Source organism: Planococcus citri, chromosome 1 (assembly GCF_950023065.1).
Source record: "Planococcus citri chromosome 1, ihPlaCitr1.1, whole genome shotgun sequence".
Lineage (NCBI taxonomy): Eukaryota > Metazoa > Arthropoda > Insecta > Hemiptera > Pseudococcidae > Planococcus > Planococcus citri.
In genome coordinates, this window is record NC_088677.1 from 19,048,081 (window position 1) to 19,075,423 (window position 27,343).

Sequence of the window (27,343 nt, forward strand, 5' to 3'; positions counted from 1 at the left end):
GTTATGAGAATAACATTGCGGGGTAACATTTTTATGAAGACAGTGAACCAGTGCAGCCACTCACCAGAAAAAAATATTGGATTGGGAAGCTACCAAAAATAATTGAAAATTGCTCGAAAATTTGCGCAAAAAGTGTGTGACAGTTTTCAAATGTGAAATGTCAGCTTCCTATGGACTTATTCCAATTGCAATTTGCACAATAATGGACCTTCGTGTTCTATGATAATGAGAACGTGCCAATTTTTCCCCAAAAAAATGAAGTTCATGACACTTTATAACATTCATTTTCAAAAACATGGTGTGTGACAGCCAAGTCGAAAGACATTTGGGGTATAAAATCGAATGTACACCAATGAAAGGAGGGGCTAAAAATTTCAATACCATATGTGAAATGTGTGGGGGATGATCCTTGAATGGACCAAAAAAAAAAAAAAAAAAATCATGCTAAAACCTTTGAGAAATTTGCCATGTACACGATTTTTACCTTTTTCTGAGAATTACCCACGTACGTGTATCATACTGGTCATGAATCATAACAGGAGCCAAATTTATATGTAATAGGTACATAATTGTATCATTATTAAGAAAATTCAAATGTACTTTTTTTTGGCAGCTCGTCAATTGAAAACTTGATAAAAAGAGGGCAATGCTCAAATCTTTCGACTACATTATTACTTACTTGATAAAAATTTAAATGAAGGGGCGGATGAATAAAATTAGAAAAGACAGCAAATGCTGAAATGTCCCGATTCTGCGTACATGATTAAACTTTTTTTTTCCTGTTTCTATACTTCAGATCAGACAAACCAAATTCAACTCTGAAAAAATTAATGAAAAGACTTTTTGCAAAACATATTGTAGATTTGACAAATTTCAAAATTTTTAAATAACCCAGTTTTTGAAAAATCTCTGATTATTATTTTTTCTTAGGTACTCATTATGTGCTAGGTAGGTGGCTAGGTACCTCTACTTATAATACTTATAATAAAATAATATCGAAAAAAAACAAACAGGAAATGAAATCGAATAAAAAGCGTAACAAGTAAAATGATGCGATTTTCAGTACGCTGGGTGCTGGTGCTGGACAGCTGATGCTTAACCTTGGGCAAACGTATGAACTGCTTTTCACGGTTTGCGCGCGCAATGAGAAATTTATCACCTCTATTGGACGCTACTTCATACATATGTACTTATTCTTATCGTTCATTTAGGTCTCCAAAATACGCACAAGTTAGCTCATTAAATGTAGTGGGTGGTGGCGGCGTTGACGAGCCTGTGAAAAAAAATTCAAACCGAACACAATACGTACTGTTAACGAACATACGCATACCAACTCGTAACTCGTTCACTGTGTGTATTCGACTCATCGAAAGTAAAAGTTGCAATGTAATCGTATAGTAGACACCTGTGTGCATCAATTCGCGCGTTTTTTATACCTACCAATTTTTCGTACTTACTTCGTATCTTTTTTACCCGTCGCGTTTTCCTCTTCGTATTTTCAAACAAATTTCTTCATTCGATTACAAATGATATTCTGATCGAATTGTCGCAGCAAAAATATGTTCGGTGTTTTGACCAATATTGTGTTAGTTTTAAGCTCGTGTCGAGTGATACTCGGTGATCGAGGATATATACCCAGCGACGACCGCGATCAAGGATACATCGATCCTAACACTTATATCAGAAATAATGCTCAAAATCAACACGTTCAAGAAGTACTGCGAAAGTACAGCCAAGATGGCCGTTACAGCTCGTCGGCTAACCCGTTAACTGCCATAAACAAGGAATTAACCCTCAGCACGCCAGATCCTCGATATTACGATGCTTCCGCCAAACCCTCCGATCCTCGATTCTACGATACGTCTTCATCCAGACCATTAGATCCAAATTATCGATCTAGACCTTATGGCTCCGCTACAGGAGTCGGTGACGAAAGAATCGACATAAATAATATCGGTCTGCCTGGGTCCAGATACAGGGATCCGAATTACGGAAACAGAGGATCCGGATCGGCTGGATATGGTACGGATCGAGATCGTGACCGTTTTCGTAATCGATACGATGTGTATTCGGACAATAACGGCGGTCGAGGTGATCCTCCTCCTCGTCAGTACTTTGGAAACGATCCGCAGTATGCTCTCAGGGAGGATGAAATTTTCAAGATTTTGGCTCAAATCGACGTAAGCGCTTCGCAGCAGTGTAATATCAACGTCAAAACTCAATGGGATTTTGAGACCAATGTTAACGATGCGTCGCAAATTAGAGCGGTAAGTTGATCAAAATTTGCCGAAAATAATTATGCGAAAGGTCTTGAAAATGGTGCAAACAGAGGCGCGCCGAACGGGGAGGTAGGTTTCACCCCCCCCCCATCCTCCCATCCCTCGGTCAGACAGAAAAATATTGGAAATACGTTCGGAATTTTTGGGATAAATTGGATGATGAGTTGGGAAAAATTGAGAAAAATTTGTGTGAGTTGGAAAAGCAGAGAATTACCCAAAAACGTGGTGGGTTTTTACTTCATGAATCATTTGCAATCATAAATTTTCTAAAGCCGTTCTTTTTCCTTCTCAATTTTTTAGCCAAAGTTGAAGAACGGAAAAATTGACTTCTCACATCAAAAATAATGTTGTTTTAGGGACGAGTACTTGAAATTTTCCAAAATAAGGTCTCTTCATTCCTGCAGTCAAAACTGCCAGAATGTCTCAACTTTCACTCAAATATTTTTCAAAACTCTTTAAGTATTTTTCGTCAAAAATTAGTCGATAATTTTTAATTTTTGCCAAAATTAGTTCTTTTTGAAAACGTAAAATTTTGTCCTGAAAAAATGAATAGTCTAATTGTGAATTTTTAAGAGCTTTTGCCCTCGCTTCGCTCATGCGCCTTATTCCTCTTTTCAAAAATATTATAATTTCCTAAAAACTAAAAATGTTGAAACTATGAACATCAATTTTTTGCATCAAGAATGATGTCGTTTTGCATTTCGAATCATCAATTTTTCACAGCGTTCGCCCTCGCTGAGCTCGGGCTACGTCTTCTCATTTCTTTGACCAAAGTTGGTAGAGGGTAGAAAAATTCGACTTTTCGCATCAAGAATAGGTACTGTTTTACCTATTTCTGAAGAATCATTAATTTTCAAAAGCTCTTGCCCTCGCTTCGCTTGGGCAAATATTCATTCTGCTGCGCGAATTTTCAAAAATAGAAAAACTAACTAGAGACATTTTTGAAACATACTTAATCCAATTGATAAAAATTCCAAGTTTTTGTATTGAATAATGATTTTTTAAATTTGAAATCATTCAACATTTTTGTTTCCAACTCTCTTTTCAAAATTTGTGAGAACCACGTCTGGCCAATTGACTGACAAAATCTGAGATGGGGATGGGAGGGGGGAGAATCTGAGGTAAAAAGTTTGAAAAATCTCAATCTTACCCCCTCCCCTCCACCCCACTCTTCCCGCCACGATACAACACTCAAAAAAAAAAACATTACAACCATTCACTTTAAATTATCAAAAAGTACTAAAGTAGTGAAAATTTCAACAGAATCTGCCATGCATGCATAAAAATGTATAAATCGTGTTATTCAAATAAGAACATTAAAGCACTATAAACTGTCATTTTTCAATGAAATTTCGATAAAATTTGTGAAAAATGCACAGAAAAGAGTTAAAAACGTGCTAAAATGATAGAAACCGCGAAAGCATTAAAAGAACGTTTTAATCACTGAATAGTCGGGGAGCTCGAAAATGAATCTATTGCACCCCCCTCCCCCCGGGTGGATCCTCCTGGACAGCTTTTTTCTCAAAGGGGAGTCCTAAAGAACATTTCTAGCCCTTGTACTAAAAAAAAGCGGTCCTACTTACAAAATGGCGGCCATTTTGATTGACAGTCAGCCGAAAGCGCCGATTTTGCGTTCCAACATAGGACTTGCACGAAATTTAACAAACCTTACGAAGGTAGATCGAAAGATCAAGCAAAAATTTATCATCTGCCAGAATTTCAAATGCTAAAGTGCCTTTATCGATTTTTGGTGAATTTTTGAAAATCAAAAAGCCAAAAATGAGGGGAAAAATCAAAATTTTACCAAATTGACCAAGATAGCTGAAATTTAGGATATGCCCTATTTTCGACATGCCAAATCGATTGGAAACTGTTTCAAACCGTTTTGAGCAGTTCTGGAGCCTCCAGTAGATTTCTGAAACTTGAAATTCGCACAAAATTTTATCAAATGGAGTTGGAATGCCGAAATTAATTCTGCAAACTAATTCCAATACGCTACGAAGTCGACTGCTGGCGGATTTGAAGTCGTTTTGGAGCCTCCAGCGACTTTTAGAAAGGTTGTATGGCGTTTTTCAGAAAATATGAAATGTCCAAAAAGTAGCTGGAAGCTTCAAAACTATTTGAAACCACCAATCCATCATGCAGTCGACTTCATATCGTATTGAAATTTGTTTGCGAAGTAAATTTCAGATTTCAAGTTTCAAAAATCTGGTGGAGACTCCAGTAATTTTCAAAAAGTTGCTGGAGGCTCCAGAATAACTGGAACCCACCCGAAGTCGTGTTCAGCTGGTGAAGTGCAGAGTAAATTTTGGCTTTCCAACTCCGTTTGATGAAATTTTGAGGAAATTTCAAGTTTCAAAAATCTACTGGAGGCTTCAGTAATTTTCAAAACGTCGCTGGAGGCTCCAAAACGACTTGAAATCTACTTGCAGTTGACTTCGTAGCGTATTTAAATTTGTTTGCCGAATGAATTTCGGCTTTCCAACTCCATTTGACGAAATTTTGTGGGAACTTCAATAAGTTTCAAAAATCTGGCGGAGACTGCAGATATTTTCAAAAGCTCGCTGGAGGCTCTAAAATGACTTTAACTCACCTGAAGTCGCCTTCAGAGGATGTATTGGAGTAAAGAGTAAATTTCGGCTTTCCATCCGTTTGACGACATTTTGGGGAAATTTCAAGTTTCAAAATTTTCTGGAGGCTCCAGTAATTTTCAAAAAGTTGCTGGAGGCTCCAAAACGACTTGAAATTCACCTGCAGTTGACTTCGTAGCGTATTGAAATTAGTTCGCAGAATAAATTTCTGTTTTCCAACTCCATTTGATAAAATTTTGTTGGAATTTCGAGTTTCAAAAATCTGCTGGAGGCTCTAGAACTGTCCAAAACGGTTTGAAACAGATTCTAATCGATTTGGCATATTGAAAATAGAGTATATCCCAAATTTCAGCTTTCTTGGTTAATTTGGTAAAATTTTGATTTTTCCCTCATTTTTGGCCTAAATTTGATTTTCAAAAATTCGCCAAAAATCGAAAAAGGCACTTTAGCACTTGAAATTTTGACAGGTGATAGATTTTTTCCTGATCTTTCGATTTATCTTTGTACGGTTTAAAAAATTTCGTGCATGTCTTATGTTGGAACGCAAAATAGGCGCTTTCGGCTGACCTGTCAATCAAAATGGCCGCCATTTAGTAAATAGGGCCTCTTTTTTCTGAGGACAAGGGCTAGAAATGTTTCTTAGGACTCCCTTTTTAAGAAAAAAGTTGTCTAGGAGGATCGACGGGGGGGGGTGCATTAGATCCTTGTGGGGGTCCCCCGAGTAACATAATAATATACTTTGCTCTCATTTCTCAAAATTTTGGTCACTTTTTTTCAAGTTTTTGGTCACTTTTTTGCTATGTTTCAGTCACTCAAGTAACTAAAAAAATTAAATAGTGGATTTCTTGCCTGATTACATGTTTGATGAGGTATTTAGCCATCTCTTCCAATTGTAAGCCTCACCACCTCGGGTCTCATAAGTTGATTTTTTCTTTGAATTTCTATCATTTCATGTTTCGGATTTTTTCCAATTTGTGGTTTGTGAGCTCTTTTCTTTGAAAATAAGGTTATCCAGAAAAATTCTGAAGTGGAAATTGAGCTTTTTCAATAAAAGCTCTTTAGTTTTTTTCATTAGATTTTCAATTTTTTTTTTCAATTTTGTTAAAATTTCCTGAGATTTTATACATTTTCGCATGTACATAGGTAATTTAATGACCACCTTGTTTGGTAATTATATGCATTATTTGACTGATTTTTTTTCAAGTACCTACATACTTTTTCGGACATTTCGAAACAGCAAGATTTAAAAGGTCTATAATTAACCAACCCATCTAATAGCATTTTTATCGTGAATAAAATCAAGCACCTACTTAAAGTTGTGGAAGCAAACTGCGATGTTTATTTTCTTTCTCTCTTTCTCATCAATTAACGTGTAATATCTCAAATTAAATATGCCTTTAGATAAATATGTACTTACCTAGACCTAATAATTTGGTTTCAATATAATTCGCACAAGTAGGTACGTACATATATGGGAACATAGACACGCGTAAAGATATCTACCTAATTAAACTACCTATGTACACTGTTGATCGTACGGAAATTATTTATCAACAACGATGATTACAATATTGATTGAGGAAAAATCCTAGCCATACCTAATCCTTGTATGTAAGTACCCATATTTAAACTGAGATGGTATCGATAAACCGCTAATGAGTCTGCACTTGGCGGTCCACACTTCATCAATAGCCAATTTATCGGCCTATACAATGAATAGGTATGAATCCGGTCAAAAATTCGTGCCAATGTCGCCAACGTATTATGCCAACTTAGGTAAGAGAATACTCTACATAAATACCTAAACAAGCAAGACGTAATGGAAGAGGGAAAAATTTGTGAAAAAAATTAATAAATCACGGCTTCGCAATTTGAATACAAACGAGATACCCGCACTTTAATTCCGTCGGCCTGAAATGCCACAATAGTCCCCCTTTCCCCTCTTCCAAATATGTGTTTACTGTGTAACATGGGTGGATCGTCGTCATTTAAACGCAATTTTATGCAATTTTACATACTATGTCGCTGGCATATAATCCGCGTGGCAATGGCACTGGCACATGAGGCAAATATTTGTATCATTATCTCTTCATAATACTCAATTCAACCTGTATTATTCCGACGAGCTATACGCTCTGGTCTGCTTGTACTGGAGGCTTACATATACGTAGCTAGAGGTACTTCGAAATCAGACACAGACATTTGCATACATACACTGACACTCATTCGCTCATTCATCAGTTCGTTGAGTTAGGCACCAACGTTTTTTTTTCTCATGAAGTTGTGATGTACGCGAAGGACACACCGATAAATACCGAATCACGTAACACGTCGTATTCTTTTATGAGAATTTACGTTTTTTTATACATATTTTTATATTATTGTTACCCGGCACAACAAATACTACGGCGGCGGCGGCATCGATATTACACATATTTAGCAGGAAAAAAATACCTTAAAAATTACGCTGACGTTTGATGATATGGTCAATGAGAGGGAACCGGAGGGGGTGTCTCGAGTCTCGGCAACAGCAGGAGTTGTACAAAAAAAATGTATTCGAGAAACACGTGATAGGTATGGTGAATTTTCAAAGTCAATTGTTTGACGAATTGACAACCTCGTTAAGTTTAAAATTAATTGCCTATATTCGTGAAATTCATACTATAATGAGTCATAATCAATTATACGAATAGGTATAAATTTTATTCAGTTACTTATCCTTATTAGAAAACTTTTATTGATTTTGATGTTCTTTTTCGTGTATTTACCCTAATTTTAACATGTCATTTAAAACGTTCTCATTCAATTTCTGCCAAGTTTTATTGAAATTTCATCTGCTTTTGGTGATTAAGACGTGCTTTTAATGCTTTCGCGGTTTCCATAACTCGCCCCCTCTCCAATCGTAGCTCCATAAACAACCGGGAAAATTTTATGGATTGATGGGCGGAATTCGCTGCTGGATGGTGGTGTTTGAAGAAAAGTTACCCTTTTTTCTATCTTTTTGCTTTTTTTTGCTTTTTTTTTTGCTTGGAGTTCAATATGGGAAAAGGAAAAATTTTAAACTGGGAAAAGCGATGGAAAATTATTTCTCTAAACGACATGACGATTCTTGACATTGATGTTTGAACTCTGAACCTTCACATTCTGAAAAATTGGATCATTGTGATTTATTTCATTTTCGGGAATAAAATAATGATTTTCTCTTTTTTGCGTAACTTGACGTCCGGTCGCGTTAATGTACTGGGCAAAGGGCCTGGGTGGCATATTATTTTGAATGGGAATAGTACCCATTCGCATTCACACACACAAACAGATATTGTACGACTTCAAGTACACGTAAATAAACACCATCTATTAGGTACCTCTACCTACTTCTACATTCATGTACTCATATGTGTATAGAGCCTACCATACAGTAAGTGAGCGATTGAACGATAGGTGATGAGCGAAGATGGAAGGTATGGTAGGTACAAGTAACAAAGCCTGCCACCGAAACGACGCCGCGCCGCGGCCGCCGCGACGCATATTTTACATGTATGACCATTCTTTGGTCTTTCGTTTTATTCTCACGAGTTTAACCTTCAGAGTTATGTTATGCTACGTATACGTATTTTGTAACATCAGCCGATTTAAATGAAACAAAACAGAAAAGAAAGAAACAACACGTTTGCTAGATCATCGTTATCGTTTCATTGGCCAATTCGTTCATTATCGAGGTGTCATTTTGCAATTTTTATTATTCGACTTACTCCAACTGTATTTTTTTTTTCAATGTGTATCAATTTTTGATTGTCGGATGCAAAATTGATTCATTTGAGGCACTTTGGATACCCCTCTCTTGGCTGTACACATTTCAATTGACAGATCTTAAATGCTAAATCGTTTTATAGCCTGAGAGGTAGGTATCTATAGTAATTCAAATACATCGTATTCCCCTTGATCATCCTTTTAGCGCCAATTTTCGTGTCCATCTATTTCTGAAAAATTGCAATTTTACTTACACAAATTGATCTGTTTCAAAACTTCAAAATTGCATAAATCCTTCAAAAATGAAGGTGGGTCAATTCCAAAAATTGCAATTTTCAGCTAAAAAAATTCTCTACAGGTTCTCTAGGTCGAATTTTTCATTTTGACAAATTTTCATTTTTTGGTTTTGCTCATTTGGTAGACTTTAGACGCCCGTAGTTTCTTCCCATGAATAGATAGAGGGGCTTGTAGGTAGCGCGCCGTGTTCGCCCCTCGACGAGGGCTATAAGATGGTAGTACTACTCCCGTATAAATCCCCCATGTCACCTACGACAGGTTATCATCAGCAGCTCCTTTTTGTACTCTGGTGTTAGATGTTTAATCAGGTCTACTACTGGTATGAGATCTTACCCCACTGCTTTGTGGCAGGCCCGTAGCCAGAATCTGGCTGTAGCTGGGGCGAAGGAAATATCAGCTGGGGCAGCACTTTTTGAGGCTCGAACATCTGTGAAACATCCCCCCCCCTTTAACCCCCCTCAACCATCCATTATTCCAAAACAATTTTTTAAAAAAATGAACAGAATGAGTGTGTATACCTATTTTCAGAAAAAGATTATACATAATGCGTGATGCTGGGGTTGAGTCTAATACAGCTGTAATCTGCGCGATTTACTGTGAAACTCTTGTAATAATTCTTTGGCTGTGACTGTTTCTGTTTAAATTTTGTCATGAGGTAAAATAGTCAAATTTGACTCGCGTCCAAACAACATTAAAAAAATATATTATTCAAATTTTTAAAGAAATGTTAAGACAAAAAACGCTCTTTTCACCTGAAAAAACTTTACTTTTCGAAACAAACTTTTGCCCTCACTCAGGGCTCGTACTTGGTCACTTTGCAAGAAACTAAGTTACTAAATTGGGTTACTTTTTCGATAAGTAGCTTTGGTTTTCCAAATTATTATTACATATTTTTTTTTAATTTCAAAAATTCAATTTTTGCATTCAACTTGATGAGAAAAAAATTCTAGCAATATCCATAAGTGAATAATTTGAGAAAGTTGACCTACTTATAGGCCTACATACACTTTTATCGCCAAAAATAGCTCAAAATCTCACTTTTTGTCAACATTTCCAAAAATATCCTCGTTTCTTGCCAAAAATTGTTACTTTTTGGTAAAAAAAATTCAAGAAATATCCATTTCCCTTTCTAAAAATTACCAAATAATTCCGCTTTTTTGCTTGAAAAAAATGTCAATGACCGAAATTTCTCCCATTTTCAACCGAAGGTTGCGAAAAAAATAATCATTTTTTTGGCCTATGATTGCCAAAAATTGGTGGTTTTCCTCAAAAATAGTCCATCTTGCTTTTTGCTAAGATTGTCAAAATTCTCGGTTTTTCGCAAAAAATTATAAAAATTTTCATTCTTTCTTTAAAATTGTCCATAGGTCTTCCCTATTGCTGAAAATTTTAGCTTTTTCGTAGTGTAAAAGTCTCAATTTTTTATGTAAAATTGCCATAAATTACACAAAGTGAAAGTCTCACTTTTCGAAAAAAAATTGCAAAAAGATGTACTGGATCTCTAATCCTCACAAATTACTAATTTTTACTCAAATTACATATCAAATTTTTGATTTAAAATTTAGTGAACGCATTGAGCGAGCCATCGAGCTATCAAATGCAATTCATGCTAGTGTAGCCATTTCATGAACATAACCATAATTTTACATTGTTGAGTTTTTGGTTTTTTGTACTTTCTGATTTTTTTTTCTGATTTTGCTGGTCGTGGCAAACGTGTTTTTTTTTTGATTTTGCTACCTGGGGCAAACAGCCTTTCTAGCCGGGGCATTGCCCCGGCTGCCCCTACGCTGGCTACGGGCCTGCTTTGTGGTTTCTAGCTCTCTTCGCCGCGTTCCTCAGCTCCCACATTTCAAGTTGTGGTGCCTCCTCTGTGGTGGATGAAACTTCCATTTGAGCCAGACATGTGTCATCTCCATACAGTTCTTGTATGTAATGTAGCTGATCCAGACCTTTTCTATTTCTTGATTGTTAGGTAACACAGTACTTTCTGCCTTTTATTCACATATATGCCATTCCACTTCTCCTTTTCTTGTGGGCAGCCATCATCTGCTTCACTTTCCACTTTGGTATGCATTTCTCTAGAGTTGTGCCTTTTCTCCAATTTTTCTATTTCTGGGCACTTGTCCTCATACCATTCATTTTTGGCCATTTTGCATATTCCCATGATCTCATTATTTAGTGCGGTGTATTCACTACTTGGTCTGTTTGCTATTTCTTCATTATTCCATCAGATCCAGTATCTCTTGAGTCATCCATGGTTTGTGTTTTCTTTTTTCTTTGAGTGGAATAGACTTTTCTGCTGCTGTTTCAACCTTTCTCTTCCATTCATGCCACTTTTTTTTGATACCTTGTTCTTCTCCCAACTTGTCTTCCTTTTGTTTTTCCAGTTCTTCTTAGAATTTCTTTTGCATGTGCTTTGACTTGATTTTTGCAATGTCAAGTAGTTTGTATTGTTCTTTGCTCTTCTTCTGGATCTTCATGACTATCTGACATTTTACAGCCAATAGCTTATGGTCAGAGTGACAGTCAGCACTATAGACACTAGAACTACAAGATGCACAACTGCAGGTCACAGTGGTAAGGGGAATCATGTAAAATTTTGTGAAAAGTATTTTCAAACGGTCCCTGTAGAGGCACTGATCATTGTTTTCCAACTGGTGGCTAATAGATAACGCGGGTGTTGGCGTGGCAAGGGGAAGTATTTGTGAGCAATAGTTTCAGTGGTTTACTCACTAGACACTCTGATCGTTGTTTCCCTAATGGATGGCGCTGGTGTTGGTATGGCGCGGTAAGGGGAATGAAATAACTTTTTACAGGATCCCCTAACGTCTGTGCCCACCAGTTGTTCATTTTGTAGTTCCAGTGTCTATTCGGACCAGTCTCTCACATAGATGGCGATGGCGCTAGTGTGCCCATTGTTCTAGAGTATAGACACTGGACCTGCGGGAAGACATCCAACTAGCGGCCATATTGGCTGAATTACGTGTGTCATGCCAATTTATCCCGCTGGATGCTTTTGGCTGCGCTGTACTTCAATTCTGCAGGCAACAGGGAAAAGGGAGGGTTGTGTAGTTACGCGAGGTACTCATGACTGCGCGCGCAGCCAGGAGTTCCTTCCGGACTACACAACCCTCCCTTTTCCCCGTTGCCTGCAGATTGAAGTACAGCGCAGCCAAAAGCATCCAGCGGGAGAAACTGGCATGACACAAGATTTTACTACCGTCCCTCTTCCCCGTTGCCTGCAGTTGGATGTCTTACCCGGAGGGCCCAGGTGCAGTGTCTATATTCTAGAGTTCAGATGGGGCTTTTTTCTTAACCCTTTCTTATCAGTCGTACTTTACCAAAACATTGGATTTACAAGTTAAAAATGAAAATAGTTATGATTAGGTCATGATTAATATGCAATAATAATCGTAAAAATAATTTTTCAGTTTTAACCCTTGAAATTAATGCTTTTGTAAACGCTGATAAGAAAGCCCCGTCTGAACAATGTAAACATTCTGGCCAGCTCACTAGTGCCCCTATGTGAGTGCCCAGTCTGAATAGTCAGCACCAAGATAAGTATGTATGACAGTTCTTCCTTCTTCACCTGTTCTTGAATCTTTCTTTTACGAGCCTATCTGGTTTCTGACTTGATCTCTAGGACTGACCCTTGTGTATAATATTCTTGCATGCTGTTTGAACCCGGTATTGCATATTACTAGATCGTGTCTATCCAGGGACAAAACTAGGGAGGTGGGGGTGTAACACCCCCCCCCAATCATTATGGATAGTCGGCAAATTTGGGAAAAATTGGTTTAGTCGGCAATTGCCGACCTTGCCAAGATTTGCCAACTTTGCTGAGACTCGACAAAGTCGATAAGTTTTAAAAATTGTTTGTCCTAAATAAAGAGACTCTTATTTGCCAACTTTTATGGAACTTGGAATACCTAGCTCATTTTTTAAAATTTTTGCCCTCGCTTTGCTCGGGCTGAATACAGTTCTATTTCTTTCTAGATTTTTGCACCTGGGAAAAATCTGTTCTAGGTAGAGGCACTCTCCTAAATTTTAAGAATGTCGAATGTAATTAAAAATTGACTTTTTGTAAGAAAGTAATAATTTACTTATACTAGGTAGTTGAAATGTGAATTTTCAAATGCTTCAGCCCTCGCTTCGCTCTGACATGTTGTTTTTTTTATTCAAAATCAAACTACATATCTAAAAATCAACTACATATTTAAACTTTTAAAATATGTTTAAATCCAAAAATAAACTCCTCACATGGAAAAAAAAATGTTTTTTTACTTCTCGAAGTAGGAAATTTTGAGAGCTTTGCCCTCACTTTGTTTGTACCTTTTTTGCTTTTCTTTATTTTGGAGCTGAAATTTCTATAAAAAAAAACATTCAAATTCTGAAAATTTTAAACCAAAAAAATCAATCACCTCCCATAAAAAATCATTGTTCTTTTACTTATAAAAATAAAAATAAAAATTTTCAAAAGCTTTTGCCCTCGCTACGCTCGGGCCAATTTGTTTATTTATTTCCATTTTTATAAAACGAAAAAGTTCATCTTCTAAAAATTGAAAAATGAACACCCAAATTTTTTATAAGTCATTTATAGGCTATGAATATAACCTAAAACCCACATAAGTATGTGTTGAGTATATCAATTGGCAAACTTTTCTTCTCATCAGATTTTATTTCAAACTAAAAACCTCACTGTTTTAATCGGCAAAATAGGGTTTTTTTTTGTCATATCAGTCGGAAAATTTTTGGTGGAATACCCCCCCCCCCCCCAAAGAAAATGACTAGTTTCGTCCCCGTGTCTATCTGCAAACTCTACGAGCATTTCACCTCTTTTGTTCCGCTCTCCAAGTACCTGCCAACCTGCCTATCTAAAAATTGAGGGCGTGGGTAAATCAGAAAGAAGCGTAAGTGCGTATCGATTAAGATGAATCAGCCCTTAAAAATAATGCTAGAGTCAGCGTAACATATACCTAGTACCTATAATGGCCTATCTAATGTACCTATTATACATTTGAATTTACTCATAGGTATTTTCATTCACATTGACTTATGGAAGACATGTTTGTTTTGATTTTTCAGCTCGAGCAACAGCTGGCATACTCGGAATTTCAAAGAAGAGTTCATAATATAGCGGAAAAAATCGACAAATGGGATATCAGAGACCTAGAACTGCTGCGTCAGCTACGTTATTTGTCGGTAGTTGGCCCTTCGGTATTGCCACCAGATCAGCTAAACAGAGTAAGTTTTATTACCTCTCATCGTCACTTCGTCAGTTCACTTCACTCGTGCACTTGAATCAGTCATCGGAGGCGATCATATTCACAATGTAATATACTTAATCCAATCCCCACCTCACCCCACCCCTTCACCTCCTCCTCCTCCTCTTTCGAACGCGTATACGTATACCTATTTGTTCTTTTGGAAATGAAAAAATTTCTGTTTTGAACCAGCAACACGTCAACTTACCCCGCCACAGTTCGAATAAAACGTTTCACGTGACGTATAAACTAATTTTGTGAGCCAATTACTCGTATTTACGGTTCCGAAATGTATTCGTATTTTAACGAACAAGACTGCATTGATTATGATTTTTTGACTGTCTACCATTTAAACTACGATTATTAAGAAAATTCACGTACCTACCAAAATATACACGAGCCCTTACGATGAAACCAGTTTTTTTTCGAACAATGTAATTTTTATTTAGGTACGTAACCGGTGAGCAATGATTGACTCACTATGAGTCATCGCTTGCTAGCTCAATTTAATTACACGTATTCTCGGAATAAAAATTACGATTAAATGAAAATCCGGATGGAAAACACTCGTTTTTTGAAATATGCATGCAATCTCTGTCTTCGATGGTGATTTTTCCTCGTTTCAAATTCAAACCGAATCAATTTTTATCGGTTTAAATGTTGACTTGTCGAGGTCGTGTATAAGATAAATATAGGCAGGTAAAATCGTAATGCTCATTTACAACAAACGTATCTATTTGAACCGATATCGCGGATGGTAATTACCAATTAACAAACGACTACGACGACGACGTAGCGTACATAAAACGAAAATTAGAATCTTTGCATCTCTATGCCGCGTGCCGCAAGTAAATGTCTATCCAATTCCACCCAGTACACAACCCATCCATAATAACTAAGTATATCGTTTCTACGAGAATAACGAAGGTCAAGGGAGTGAAAATCTAATGGACGCGGTCTCCACTTACGCTACGAGTTTATATTGTAAATAAAATTAATATGATCGCTTTCGTAAGTGCCATGTCAGCAGGTAAATTTCGCAGAAAATCGACGACGACATATCCGACTTCAGTACCTACACCTACCTAGTACCTACTAAATTACTGGCATTGTCCATTATTTACTCTAGTATTTAATAGATGTAATGATTTTTTTTCTTCAAATTATCATTATTTTTCACAGTATAACCGTCTGATAAACGATATGTTGGCGATTTACAATACAGCTACAGTATGCGACCAAGAAGATCCGCTAAAATGTGGTCTGCGGTTGGAAGGTTAGTTATTGTCTAATTTTTATAGAATTTACCTATTCGTATGTAATGTATTGAGACTCTCGAGTACCTACCTATTTGTCGTATTATTGCGGACGTGTGATTAATGATGCGAGGTTTCCTTGACCACGATGAAATTATGGCTATCTATATTAATCTACGTTCTACGAATGTATTTTTGACGGTTAAGGAAGAAGAATTTTATCAAGTGTAGCAGAATGTCCAATTCTTTGAGGAAATCATTTCAATTTGATGGCGAGGAAAAACAACATATTTTCATATTCAAACAAAACAAAAAAAAAATGAAAATTAAAAAACTACAATGAAGCTTGATTGAGGAAATAAAAGAAGTAAAACTGGCAATTTTGACAAAAAACAAACTTTTTTGACGTAAGTACAGAGAACAGAAATTATTATGGCAGTTGCTGCAAAACTAGTCATTGGAAAAAAAATAAGACTTTCATTCGGCAGTTTTAGAAAAAATAAAAATAAACGTTGACAAAAACTATAGACCTTTCTTCAATTTTGACAAAGTATGGGACTTTTCGACAATTAAATTATGGTAAAAAAAATCGAGACTTTTTTGGAAATTTCGAGAAAAACAGGATTTTTTGTATTTTTTTTGTCAAGGTAAAAAACGATGCTTTAAGGAGTTTTGGCAAAAAAAAAAAAAAAAAAACGAACATTTTCTGACAATTTGGGAAAAAATTGGAACATTTTGACAATGTTGGCAAAACATCAATGGGACATCATTCAGCAATTACGGCGTATAAAACAAGTCTTTTTATGGCATCCCAATCAAAATACACAACTTTTTGACAAAAATTGAGAATTTTTGACGATTCTGAAAAGAATTGGAATGCTTTGATGATTCTGACCAAAAATGGAACTTTCTGACAATTTTGACAAGAAACTGAAACTTTTTTTGGCAATTTTGGCAAAAAAGAGACTTTTATCCAAGAATTTTGGAAAAAACGTGACCTTACTGATATCTGAGATTACAATCCAAACTTTTTGAATATTTTGACAAAAACGCTAGAATTTCTGAGCAATTTCAGAAAAAAAAAAAAATTTTCGACCATTTTGAAGAAGAAGAAAGAGAAGGGATTTTATAAAGCAAATATCATAAAAATCAGCATATGTTTTGGATGTTTTGGGTGTCCAAAAAAGCAGTATGCGAAAGTAGAGAAAATAAGATAAGCAGTAGTTCCAATCTGCGAATTTCTTGCAAAAAATTGAGTAAAATCTGAGATTTCACACTTAATTAAGTACCAAATGCTCGTAGGATGTTCAATTGCATAGAATTCAATAAATTTGAAGTTGACATTCAAAATTTCCCACATAATTTTCAACTATAGGCCGTCGCTAATGGAAACCGATTTTTACAGATCTGAACGTGATCATGGCCAGGAGCAGAGACTGGGATGAGTTACAACACGTGTGGATCGAATGGCATCGTAAAACTGGCCAACAAATTCGAGAACTTTACGTCCAGTTGGTCGATTTAAGCAATTATGCGGCCCAATTGAATAGTAAGTGACTTATTACACATGCATGTGGATTTGATTGCTTACTATGATGAAATTTTATTCATTGTTTTGGGTTGTTCATGCGTTTTTCCCTCTTTTTTGAAAAATTATAGTCGGGAGGGGGGTCCGCATAAGGATCACTTGCACTCCCTGCCGATCCTCCGGGACAACTTTTTTCTTGAAGAGGGAGTCCTAAGGAACATTTCTTATCCATGTCCTCAAAAAAAAGTGGCCCTACTTACAAAATGGCGGCCATTTTGATTGACAGGTAGGCCAAAATTGCACATTTTGCGTTCCAACATAGGACTAGTATGAAATTTTTTTAACCGTACAAAAGTAGATCGAAAGAGCCGGCAAAAATTCACCATCTGTCAAAATTTCAAGTGCTAAAGTGCCTTTTTCAATTTTTGGTGAATTTTTGAAAATCAAATTTAGGCCAAAAATAATGAAAAAATCAAAATTTTACCAAATCAACCTAGAAAGCTGAAATTTGGGATATACCATATTTTCGACATGCCCAATCGATTGGAAACTATTTCAAACCGTTTTGAGCAGTTCTGGAGCCTCCAGCAGATTTTTGAATCTCAGAATCTTCACAAAATGTCATCAAAATGGAGTTGGAAAGCCGAAATTAATTTTGCAAACTAATTTCAATACGCTATGAAGTCGACTGCAGGTAAATTTCAAGTCGTTTTGGAGCCTCCAGCGATTTTTTGAAAATTACTGGAGCCTCCAGCAGATTTTTGAAACTTTAAATTCCTCTAAAATTTTATCAAATGGAGTTGGAAAACTCAAATTCATTCCACGAACTAATTTTGATACGACAAGAAGTCGACTCCAGCGACTTTTTGAAAATGACTGGAGCCTCCAGCAGATTTTTGAAACTCGAAATTCCCACAAAATTTGATCAAAAGGAGTTGGAAAGCCGAAATTAATTCTGCAAACTAATTTCAAGTCGTTTTGGAGCATACAGCGATTTTTTGAAAATTACTGGAGCCTCCAGCAGATTTTTGAAACTTTAAATTCCCTAAAATTTTATCAAAAGGAGCTGGAAAGCCGAAATTAATTCTGCAAACTAATTTTGATACGACAAGAAGTCGACTCCAGCGACTTTTTGAAAATGACTGGAGCCTCCAGCAGATTTTTGAAACTCGAAATTCCCACAAAATTTCATCAAAAGGAGCTGGAAAGCCGAAATTAATTCTGCAAACTAATTTCAAGTCGTTTTGGAGCATCCAGCGATTTTTTGAAAATTACTGGAGTCTCCAGCAGATTTTTGAAACTCGAAATCCCAAAATTTCATTAAATGGGGTTAGCAAGCCGAAATTTACTCAACAAACTAATTTCAATACAATTATATGAAGTGGACTGCATGGTGGATTCAAGTGGCTTTGAAGCTTCCAGCTACTTCTTGGAAAGCTCTGGAAGCTCCAAAATTACTCGAACCCACCTAAAGTCGTCTTCAGAGGGTGTTAAAATTGGAGTGTATAGTTCATTTTAGCTTTGGATGCTCCAGTAATTTTCAAAAAATTGCTGGAGGCTCTAAATGACTTGAAATTTAAAGTTTTTTAAAAATATTGATTCGTAAATTTCTAATAAATTCAAAACTTCTGCTGGAAAAATTCCAAAATTTTAATACCTACCTAAAAATGAAATTATTCTTCTTCTCACAGGGAAATGACCCTCCAACTATGTAGAACAAAATCCATATAAATCGAAATTGCCTGTTTTAAAACCAACAATTTCTTAAGCTCAGATTCATTTTGGATTTCCGACAAACTTTAGAAAATTTTAAAAATCCAAAGAAGTCGTTTTCATGTTGATTTATGAACTTTTTCATCATTTTCTTTTTTCAATTTGCAGATTTCACGGATACGTCAGAATATTGGATGTTCCCTTTCGAGATGTACGATTTTAGAAATGAAATGGAAAGAGTTTGGGATCAAATTAGGCCATTGTACGAACAATTACACGCATACGTAAGGCGCAAACTGCGTGATTTGTACGGGCCAGAAAAAATCAGCAGGGAAGCTCCGTTGCCCGCTCATATATTAGGTAATTGAAAATACGCATTGTACATACATACCTTTACCTACTATATTTTTTTATGTGTACATTTACACACTCTCAAGTACGAAGGTGACGAAAAAAAATTGATATTATCTTACTGGCCTATTCCAAGTAAGTATCTATCCATCTATAGGCCTACTAGAGTATCAAAATCGATATGCAAAAATCAGACTATACTCACATACCTGTGAGGTAAACATTGTACAATAATTTGAACATACTTGTATTTTCAAATAATTTCGCATCATTGTTATTGAATGAAATTATCGTAATGTCCCACTCGCAGTTTTGGATTCCTTACATGACTTGAATATGGTAATGGCACATAGATAAGAGATAGACTAGGTAGTATTATTAGTAGGTACTTATTGCTTCAATGGCAAGAGGTGATGCACCTGTTGGTTGATGACCTATAATTCGTTTGAGCTGATTCTTTTGTTTTTATATGTAGTACCCGAACCTACGCATATACTTCGGGTGTTCGGTCAACTTTGAAAGTTGATAATCCTCGCCTTCGATTTCCATTCACGGGCTCATAGAACGATAAGACGAGTTCGTTCGTGTTCGTGACCTTAAACATACAATATTTTCAATTTCCAGGTAACATGTGGGGACAATCCTGGGAAAATATTCTCGATGTGACTATTCCTTATCCTGGTAAAAATTTCCTAGATGTCACGCCAGAAATGTTAAAACAGGTAATTACTCGAATAGGTCAATGTACGTTAGATAGGCATTAGGTATACATACTTCTTGTACGTATACTTTCAGCAATGATTACGTTTCCGAAACTACATACCTAGTTTTTAAAGTTATCAATTCACCTATAAACCGATCAATTTTGAAACCACAGGGATACACTCCAGAAGCAATGTATCGAGTAGCGGAGGAATTCTTCGTCTCGATGAATATGAGCGCGATGCCACCAGAATTCTGGAGTAAATCGGTATTCGAAGAAGTTCCCGGCAGACCAGTCATATGCCAGCCATCTGCTTGGGATTTCTGTAATGGAATTGATTACAGGTGAGTCTCATAATCCAAAGCTGCACACAACCTTTATACACAAAAGTCTCAACATAGAGGTAATTATGGATTGTTTTGTTACCTTGCAGAATTAAAATGTGCACTCGTATTACGATGAAAGATTTTGTCACCGTTCACCACGAAATGGCTCACATACAATACTTCTTACACTACGGAAAGTTACCAAAAGTTTACAGAGACGGCGCTAATCCTGGTAATAAGAGATGCGACTACTCGTACTTCAAAAAATGCTGGAATAACAACTAACGGTGTGAAATACATATGCGTGTTTTCCAGGTTTCCACGAAGCAATCAGCGAAGCGATATCGTTATCTGTATCGAATCCTAAACATATGCAAACTTTAGGCTTAGTTTTAACCTCGGTCGATGATGTTCCTCATAATATCAACTTTTTGTTCCATTTGGCCATGGATAAATTGACATTCTTACCGTTTAGTTTGGCTTTGGATATGTGGAGATGGGACATATTCAGCGGATATACGCGTAAAGAGCGTTATAATTGTCATTGGTGGGATTTAAGGTAGGTACCTAATACAACTTACAGTTATATACATTGTATACATACCTAAATTACGCATAAACAGGGTGTCCACTCATTTCTGGAAATGATTTTCCCTGACTTTTCCAGGTTTTCCAGACCAATGTCTCCAATTTCACAGATTCATGAAAAATGAATTACACATGCAGTCGGGTGGGGGGGATCAAATTTTTTCAAACATCATGAGCTCTAAATATCGTTAATATCTGTGTGCTCAATTGGGTGGCTCTTATTTAAGCTCGGTGGGAATTTTTTTGGGGTTTTTTAATGGGAAAAATCAAGATTTTTAACGTGATGAGCTCAATCGATGGTATCAAAATTTTTAATAAGAGAGGCGTTCTGTTAAAATAACAAAAATTGTATTAATAATTCGCATTCAAGCATGTTAAACACAATGGAAAAACATCATTTTTCAAAAACTTTTTAAAATTTTCAGTTCAACCCTCAAACATATTTCATTGAAACTTGAAACGAATGATGAACTGAATACTGAACTGAACTGAATGCTGTCAATACTAAAATTTTATTTTATTTCATGTTTTTATTTTTTTATTTTTATTTTTTCAATTTTCTCCAATCCGCGTCAGGTAGTGGGGGTATTTTATTAACAAAGAAAAAACCATCTTAGACTAAGGGTTACTAGAATAAACATCATAAATGTCTCTAAATATAATTATAGTTTCACCCCAAGTCTAGGCAGGGAGGAGGAGGGGAGAGGGGGGAGCTGAGACGGATTGTCCACTGCGATCCAAACTCCTAGGTGTCACAACTCACAACTGAGCCCCCAACCCATCTCAGTGTGTACTGTGTAGTTTGAAGGGGGAGTGATTTCACCTGGGGGTGATCCTAACAAGTTAGGTTCCCTAGTTATTGCCACGAGGTTTATTTGGACCAGGGTTGGTTCTCTACGCGTAGACTATCTTTGTCTACATAGTCTACATTTGTCACGTAATCTATGTAAACTTCATGTAAACTGTAAAGTAGACTTCCTGTAGACTATGTGTAATGCATGTCAACTTTGAAGTTGTGTATTCGCAAAAAAATAAAAAAACCCTCACTTTTTAACTGAAAAATTGAAGAAAAAAAACTTGTATTTTCGACAAAGATTGTGAAAAAGTATGATTTTCTTACTTCTGGTTCTGCTAAAATTGTCAGCTCTGTTTTTTTCAAGTTTTTTCCTTTCCAAAAGTTGTCAAAAATAAAGTACTCGCTTTTTTTCAAAAATTGATGAAAATTCTTGTTTTTTCAGCCAAATTGCTAAAACTAAAAAAATCTTGTGTTTCAAAAAAAAATTAGAAAAATTTGCTAAACTTGTCAAACTCTCGCTTTTCAGCTCAACAATATTGCTAAAGATTTTCATTTTTTTTTTTCAAGAATTAGATCGGCCAAAAATTTTCAAAAATGAAAAGTATTACTTTTTTGCCAAGTACCTACGTTTTTTTACACGGATTCCCAAAAATCTGGTTTTTGGATGTTTTTTGAATCTTGTTTTCGAATACTTTTTGGATTTCAACCACAAATTTTTAAAATCTTCTGCCAAAGTCCATGTAAAAAAGGCTTTATTCTAAAGCAGAAAACAGTTTTACTTTGTAGTTTACCTAGTTTACATAGTCTGCAATGTTTACATGTAAACTATCGTTGTGTACAGTAACGTTGTTTACACGCAGACAAAGCGTGTAAAGTACAAAGTAGACTATAATTATATAGTCTACTTGCCAACCCTGATTTGGACTTTTGTGGGGCAGCCAGTTCACTTGCTTAAGGCTTCTCACCAACTGCCCACAAGAAAAGATTGTTTTCTATATTATAAGTTTAGTATTTACAAGTATAGATAAATATTATAGTAAATTTTAGGATTATCTCAAGGTCCAGGTACCTATATTTGGTCCTGAGTATTTCATTTCATGCCTTGAATTTGGCTGTGGGCATAATAATACCAGTAGTAGAAAATATTGTAATAGAAGTATAGAGGTGAAATAAAAGAAATGAAACAAATAATAAAACAGAAGAAATAAAAGAACTAAGGTGAACCCCTACTAATTCATTTTTTCATCCAATCTTTCCATCTTTCCATCTGTTTGTCTTTTCTAGTGGTGGGATATTATCAATAGGTATACAATCCAATATACCTATTGGAAAATTTTTGAAAATTATGCAAAAATTCTGCAAATGAATTGTGTGAGGTGTTTTTTGCTCTTTTTGAGCATTTCCAGACTCTTTTCAGGTAAAATATTGATTATTACACAGCTATTAAGATGGTAGCCATGGACCACCATACTTATCTGTACTCTGTAGGATGGTGAAATGTTGACATTGCGTCATCATTAGATCTTTAAAGTTTAAAGTGCCAAATTAGTAGCTATAGATACTGAAAAAGCAAAGAATAAGGAATAGAAACAGCTTAGGGTTGATTTAGTTTCTCTTTTCATGAAAAATCAGCTGTTTTATGGTCTTTTTATGAATGTCAAAAACTTCTGATGCATATTGATATGGGACCTTCGATATTTTGACTCTTTTCATCATTTTGTCGTTTCATTGTTTCATCTTTATTTTGTCATTTTATCTTTTTGTCTTTTCATCTTTTTGTCTTTACATCTTTTCGATGTTAAATGGCCCAAGCGAAGTGAGGACAAAAGCTCTGGAAAATTTACAATTCCAAAAAAGGAAGACTTCATAAAGAAATATTTTTTTAATTTTTAATGTCAACATTGCTCAAATTTAATTAATAGTTTTTTGAAATTCCAGGGCTCATACACCCCCCTCTCTCCAGTGACTTTGGTAACCTGAAACGCTCAAAAAAGTAACAAAACAAATGACAAAAAACATAAGCAATGCATTTTTAATGCAAAAAAATTACTAAACCTATCAAAAAAAAACACAAAACTTTTTGTTTTCAATTAAAATCTAAAAATGAAACTGGATAGAAACTTGTTTAATTTCAGCAAAAAGCAGGATATTTTGGCAATTCCTTTTCCCAATTTTTGTTGAAAAAGTTGAACTACAAAATATTTGGCAACTTTTTGATTGAAAAAAATCGAATTTTTTTGGTAATTTTGGACCAAAAATAGAGAATTTTTGCGATTTCTGGCAATTATTATGAGACTTTTGACAATTTCAGCAAAAGAAAAGTTTTTTTTAGCAATTTCTGGTGAAAAAACGACACATTAGAACTATTAGGTATTGGAAAATAGTAGCATCCTCACAAAAAAAAATTCTCGACAATTTAGGCGAAAAGCGAGACTTTTTGCTATTTTTGACAGAAAAGGAGACTTCCACAATAAGTTCAGTAACAGGCAGGGCTTCTTGACCATTTTTATCAAAAACCCGAAACATTTTAGCACTAAAGAGCGAGATTTATTAATGATACTCATAACTCATAAATTGATAAAATGCAAGACCTTAACAATTTTTGCAAAAAATAAGACTTTCTGGAAATTTAGCAATTTATGACAAAACCAACCGGCGAAAAAATCGCCTGAGCAAAGCGAAGGTGAATTTTTTCATCATGAGAAATGGAAAAATCTGTTTAAAATAACCTTTCATAAAATTCCCTGACTTTTGAGTAAAACATTCTGTAAATTTCCAAAATTCTCTGACTTTTCCAGACCGACCAAATTCCTTGACTTTTCCAGGTTTTCCAGGCTTGTGGACACCCTGTTTAATAAATTTATATGTACTGTGTGATATTATACAACTTGGGTACCTATTCATAAATCATAATGTTGAATTTGTTTTGTGCAGAGAACGATTGAGTGGAGTCAAGCCTCCAGTTTTGAGATCGGAAATTGATTTTGATCCAGGTTCCAAGTATCACGTTCCTGCAAATATTCCCTACGTTGGGTAAGTATAAATATTTTTTTTTGCAATTAGTGTACTTACCTACTTTTTAGTGATTTTTATTATCACACGTCAAAATGATGTGTACAGTACCTATGCACATGCTTGAATTAAATATGTTCGCATCAATAAAGCTGAATCTCATTTTTTTTTTGCTCTGTTCCCAGGTATTACTTTGGAACAGTATTGGAATTCCAGATTTTCAGAGCTTTATGCAAAGCAGCAGGTCAATATGTGGAAAATGACGCCCGCAAACCATTACACAAATGTGATATTTACAGGAGCAGAGAAGCTGGTTCTATTTTAAGGCGAGTGCTTTTATATTGACACTTCGAACCTACCCTCCTGCTGTAAATTAACACGTCTGCTTATCCTAGAGCTAATACCTGAGTAGGTACCTATTTAAAAAAAATTTGTAATGAAAAAATGTTCCATTACATTTTCAGACGTCTTATGGAATCAGGTTCATCTTTACCATGGCAAGAAACTCTAAGACTGGCAATCGGTGAAAACAGACTAGACGCTAGTGCAGTTCGAGATTACTTCAAACCTCTCGAAGAATGGTTAAGAAATGAAAATTTACGTACTGGCGAATTCGTCGGCTGGGTTTACGGTACGTATTCGATTCAAAATCCCAATTCGATCAATTGCTGACTATATTCTTTGGAGTCATAGAAAATTGGATTTTATACCTACTCCTACTGATTAACTTTCTGTTTTTCTGTTCACTTCAGATGGAGATTATTGCAAATATAGTATCGAGACTGCGAATTTACAAGTGTACGGCGGATTCTACAATAACTCAAATGTTCTTTCATTTTCATTAAGTTTATTATTTATAAGTTGTTTAACGGTGATATTATCCCATACGAGGTGGTGGCGACATCCTCTTTGAAAACCCAAAAACTGTACTTCTCATCGAGTTTTACTTGTACATTGACATCTGGACGTATGGTTGGGAAACCACCAAGGTACTTCTATAGCCTCAGCCACCAACTTTTTTATTACAAGGAGGCTAGCGTTTTGAAAAGTCTGATGAATATTCAAATTTTTATACTTACCTATAACGTATTTTCTCATACATTTTATTGGAGGTTAGTCGCGTATCTTAATTAGGTACGTAGATATACTTGAGCGTGGGGACTTGAAGGTACTCGTACCAAAGATCACCATGAGTCTTTCAAGTTGAAACAAACTTTGAAGTAAGGATTAGTGGGGGGGGGGGGAGAGGATTCGTTGAAGTTGTGAATCCGTGGCTATTTTATATTGGTCAGGTATCTTCAAAGACTGAAAGTACATATTAAGCATGTATGTATATTAGGAAAGGTAAATTTATCTCAATATTACAATAAACGAATTGAATTAAAATACCTACCTATCCTTTTTAATTCATTACTCGTTGAAGATTGTTTTAATAATGCTATGTAAACCTAAGCATGTGTTTGTGTACACACCAAAAAAAATCAATAAAAATTACTTTGCGAATATCAATAAATGTTGGCTATCAACATGTAGCATTATTTTGAGAAACTTGCTCAGCTTGTTGAGCTTCTTGAGGACCAAGTACGTCTTGAACATGAAACCAAACACTAATTTCAATTTCTGTATTCTCTAAACCAGTCCTACTTATTTCTAATTCAATAAAAATAGTTCCAATTAGCTTGATGAATTTTGTATTTGAAAGAGAAAAAAGAAAAAAGGGTTTAAAAATATGTAAAAATCATCTACTTACTTACCCCTGTTATTCTATCTAATTTTGACAGTTGAAAGCAAATCATAAAACTATCTATAGGTACATTTGCCAAACCCGTACGGTTTTAAAATTTAAACCACGAACTTTCCTAATTTAGAATTTGAAACCAACCTAATCTAATCAAACCCAAACAATTTTAAAATTTGAATTGATTCCTATTTGGATGACAAGAAATTGAAAATTTTCTAAAAGGATCTGCGGGATAGTTGTATTGAAAAATAAATTGATCCTCCCCTGTTGAGTTCTCAATTTTCATTTTTTGAATTTTTTAATAATGTGTTGAGAAAAATGAGTAAAAATTGTCTACCTAAGAACTGAACTGACCCATGTTATTCTATCAAATTTTGAAAATTGAAAGCAAATCATAAAACTATTTACATTTACCAAACCTGTAAAGCTTTTAAAATTTAAACCACGAACTTGCCCAATTTTGAATTTGAAACAAACCTAATCTAATCAAACCCAAACAATTTTATTTCTATTTGACAAACCTTGACCAATTTTTTACTTTAAACCGGAGATACTGGGTGCAAAATTTGGACAATTTTTGGTTTTCGAAGCTGGGAAATTTATAGACCTGCCTGCCTTCCAGTGTCACAAATGCGTACGTGAGAATTTCAGTTCTCCAGACCTCAAATTTCAAATTTTGAATTATCGAAATTTTTCAAAAATGTACCCAAGAAATCCGCAAATTGGTGAATTTTTTTATTTTGGGTGTAGATTGGAGTCTTGCTCAAATTCAGCCCCCAGAGGCACCTAGAAGGGGTCCAAAAAAGGAGGAGAGGTGAAAAATTTGGACAATTTTTGATTTTCAAAGCTGAGAAATTTTCAAGCCTGCTTTCCAGGGTCACAGATTCTCAAGTGACAATTTCAGCTCTCCAGGCCCCAAATTTCGAATTTTGAATTTTCCGTCATGATCAAAAATTGACCAAAATTTGGATAGTCTTTTTTCCATATTTCAAAAAAATCTAGAATCCCCAAAAATGATCCAAAAATTCTTAAAATTGAAGAATCCCTTCTTTAGGGCCTAGATAGAAGTCTCGTCAATATTTAGCCGCCAGAGGTACATAGGAGGAGTCCAAAAAAGGGGGAGGGGGTTCAAAATTTGGAAAATATTTGGT

The 27,343-nt window shown here is 35.5% G+C and overlaps 1 protein-coding gene across 1 annotated transcript; it reads left to right on the forward strand.

Moving 5' to 3' along the window:
- Positions 1-1,202: 1,202 nt before the first annotated feature.
- Positions 1,203-25,964, forward strand: LOC135849698 (angiotensin-converting enzyme-like). The gene is made up of 13 exons (XM_065370233.1): positions 1,203-2,267; positions 14,000-14,158; positions 15,361-15,454; positions 16,840-16,983; positions 18,844-19,035; positions 19,651-19,748; positions 19,904-20,073; positions 20,163-20,287; positions 20,371-20,614; positions 24,374-24,472; positions 24,637-24,777; positions 24,916-25,082; positions 25,204-25,964. The coding sequence occupies exons 1-13, from the start codon at positions 1,560-1,562 to the stop codon at positions 25,362-25,364; spliced, it is 2,502 nt and encodes an 833-aa protein (XP_065226305.1). The 5' UTR covers positions 1,203-1,559; the 3' UTR covers positions 25,365-25,964.
- The last annotated feature ends 1,379 nt before the right edge of the window (positions 25,965-27,343 follow it).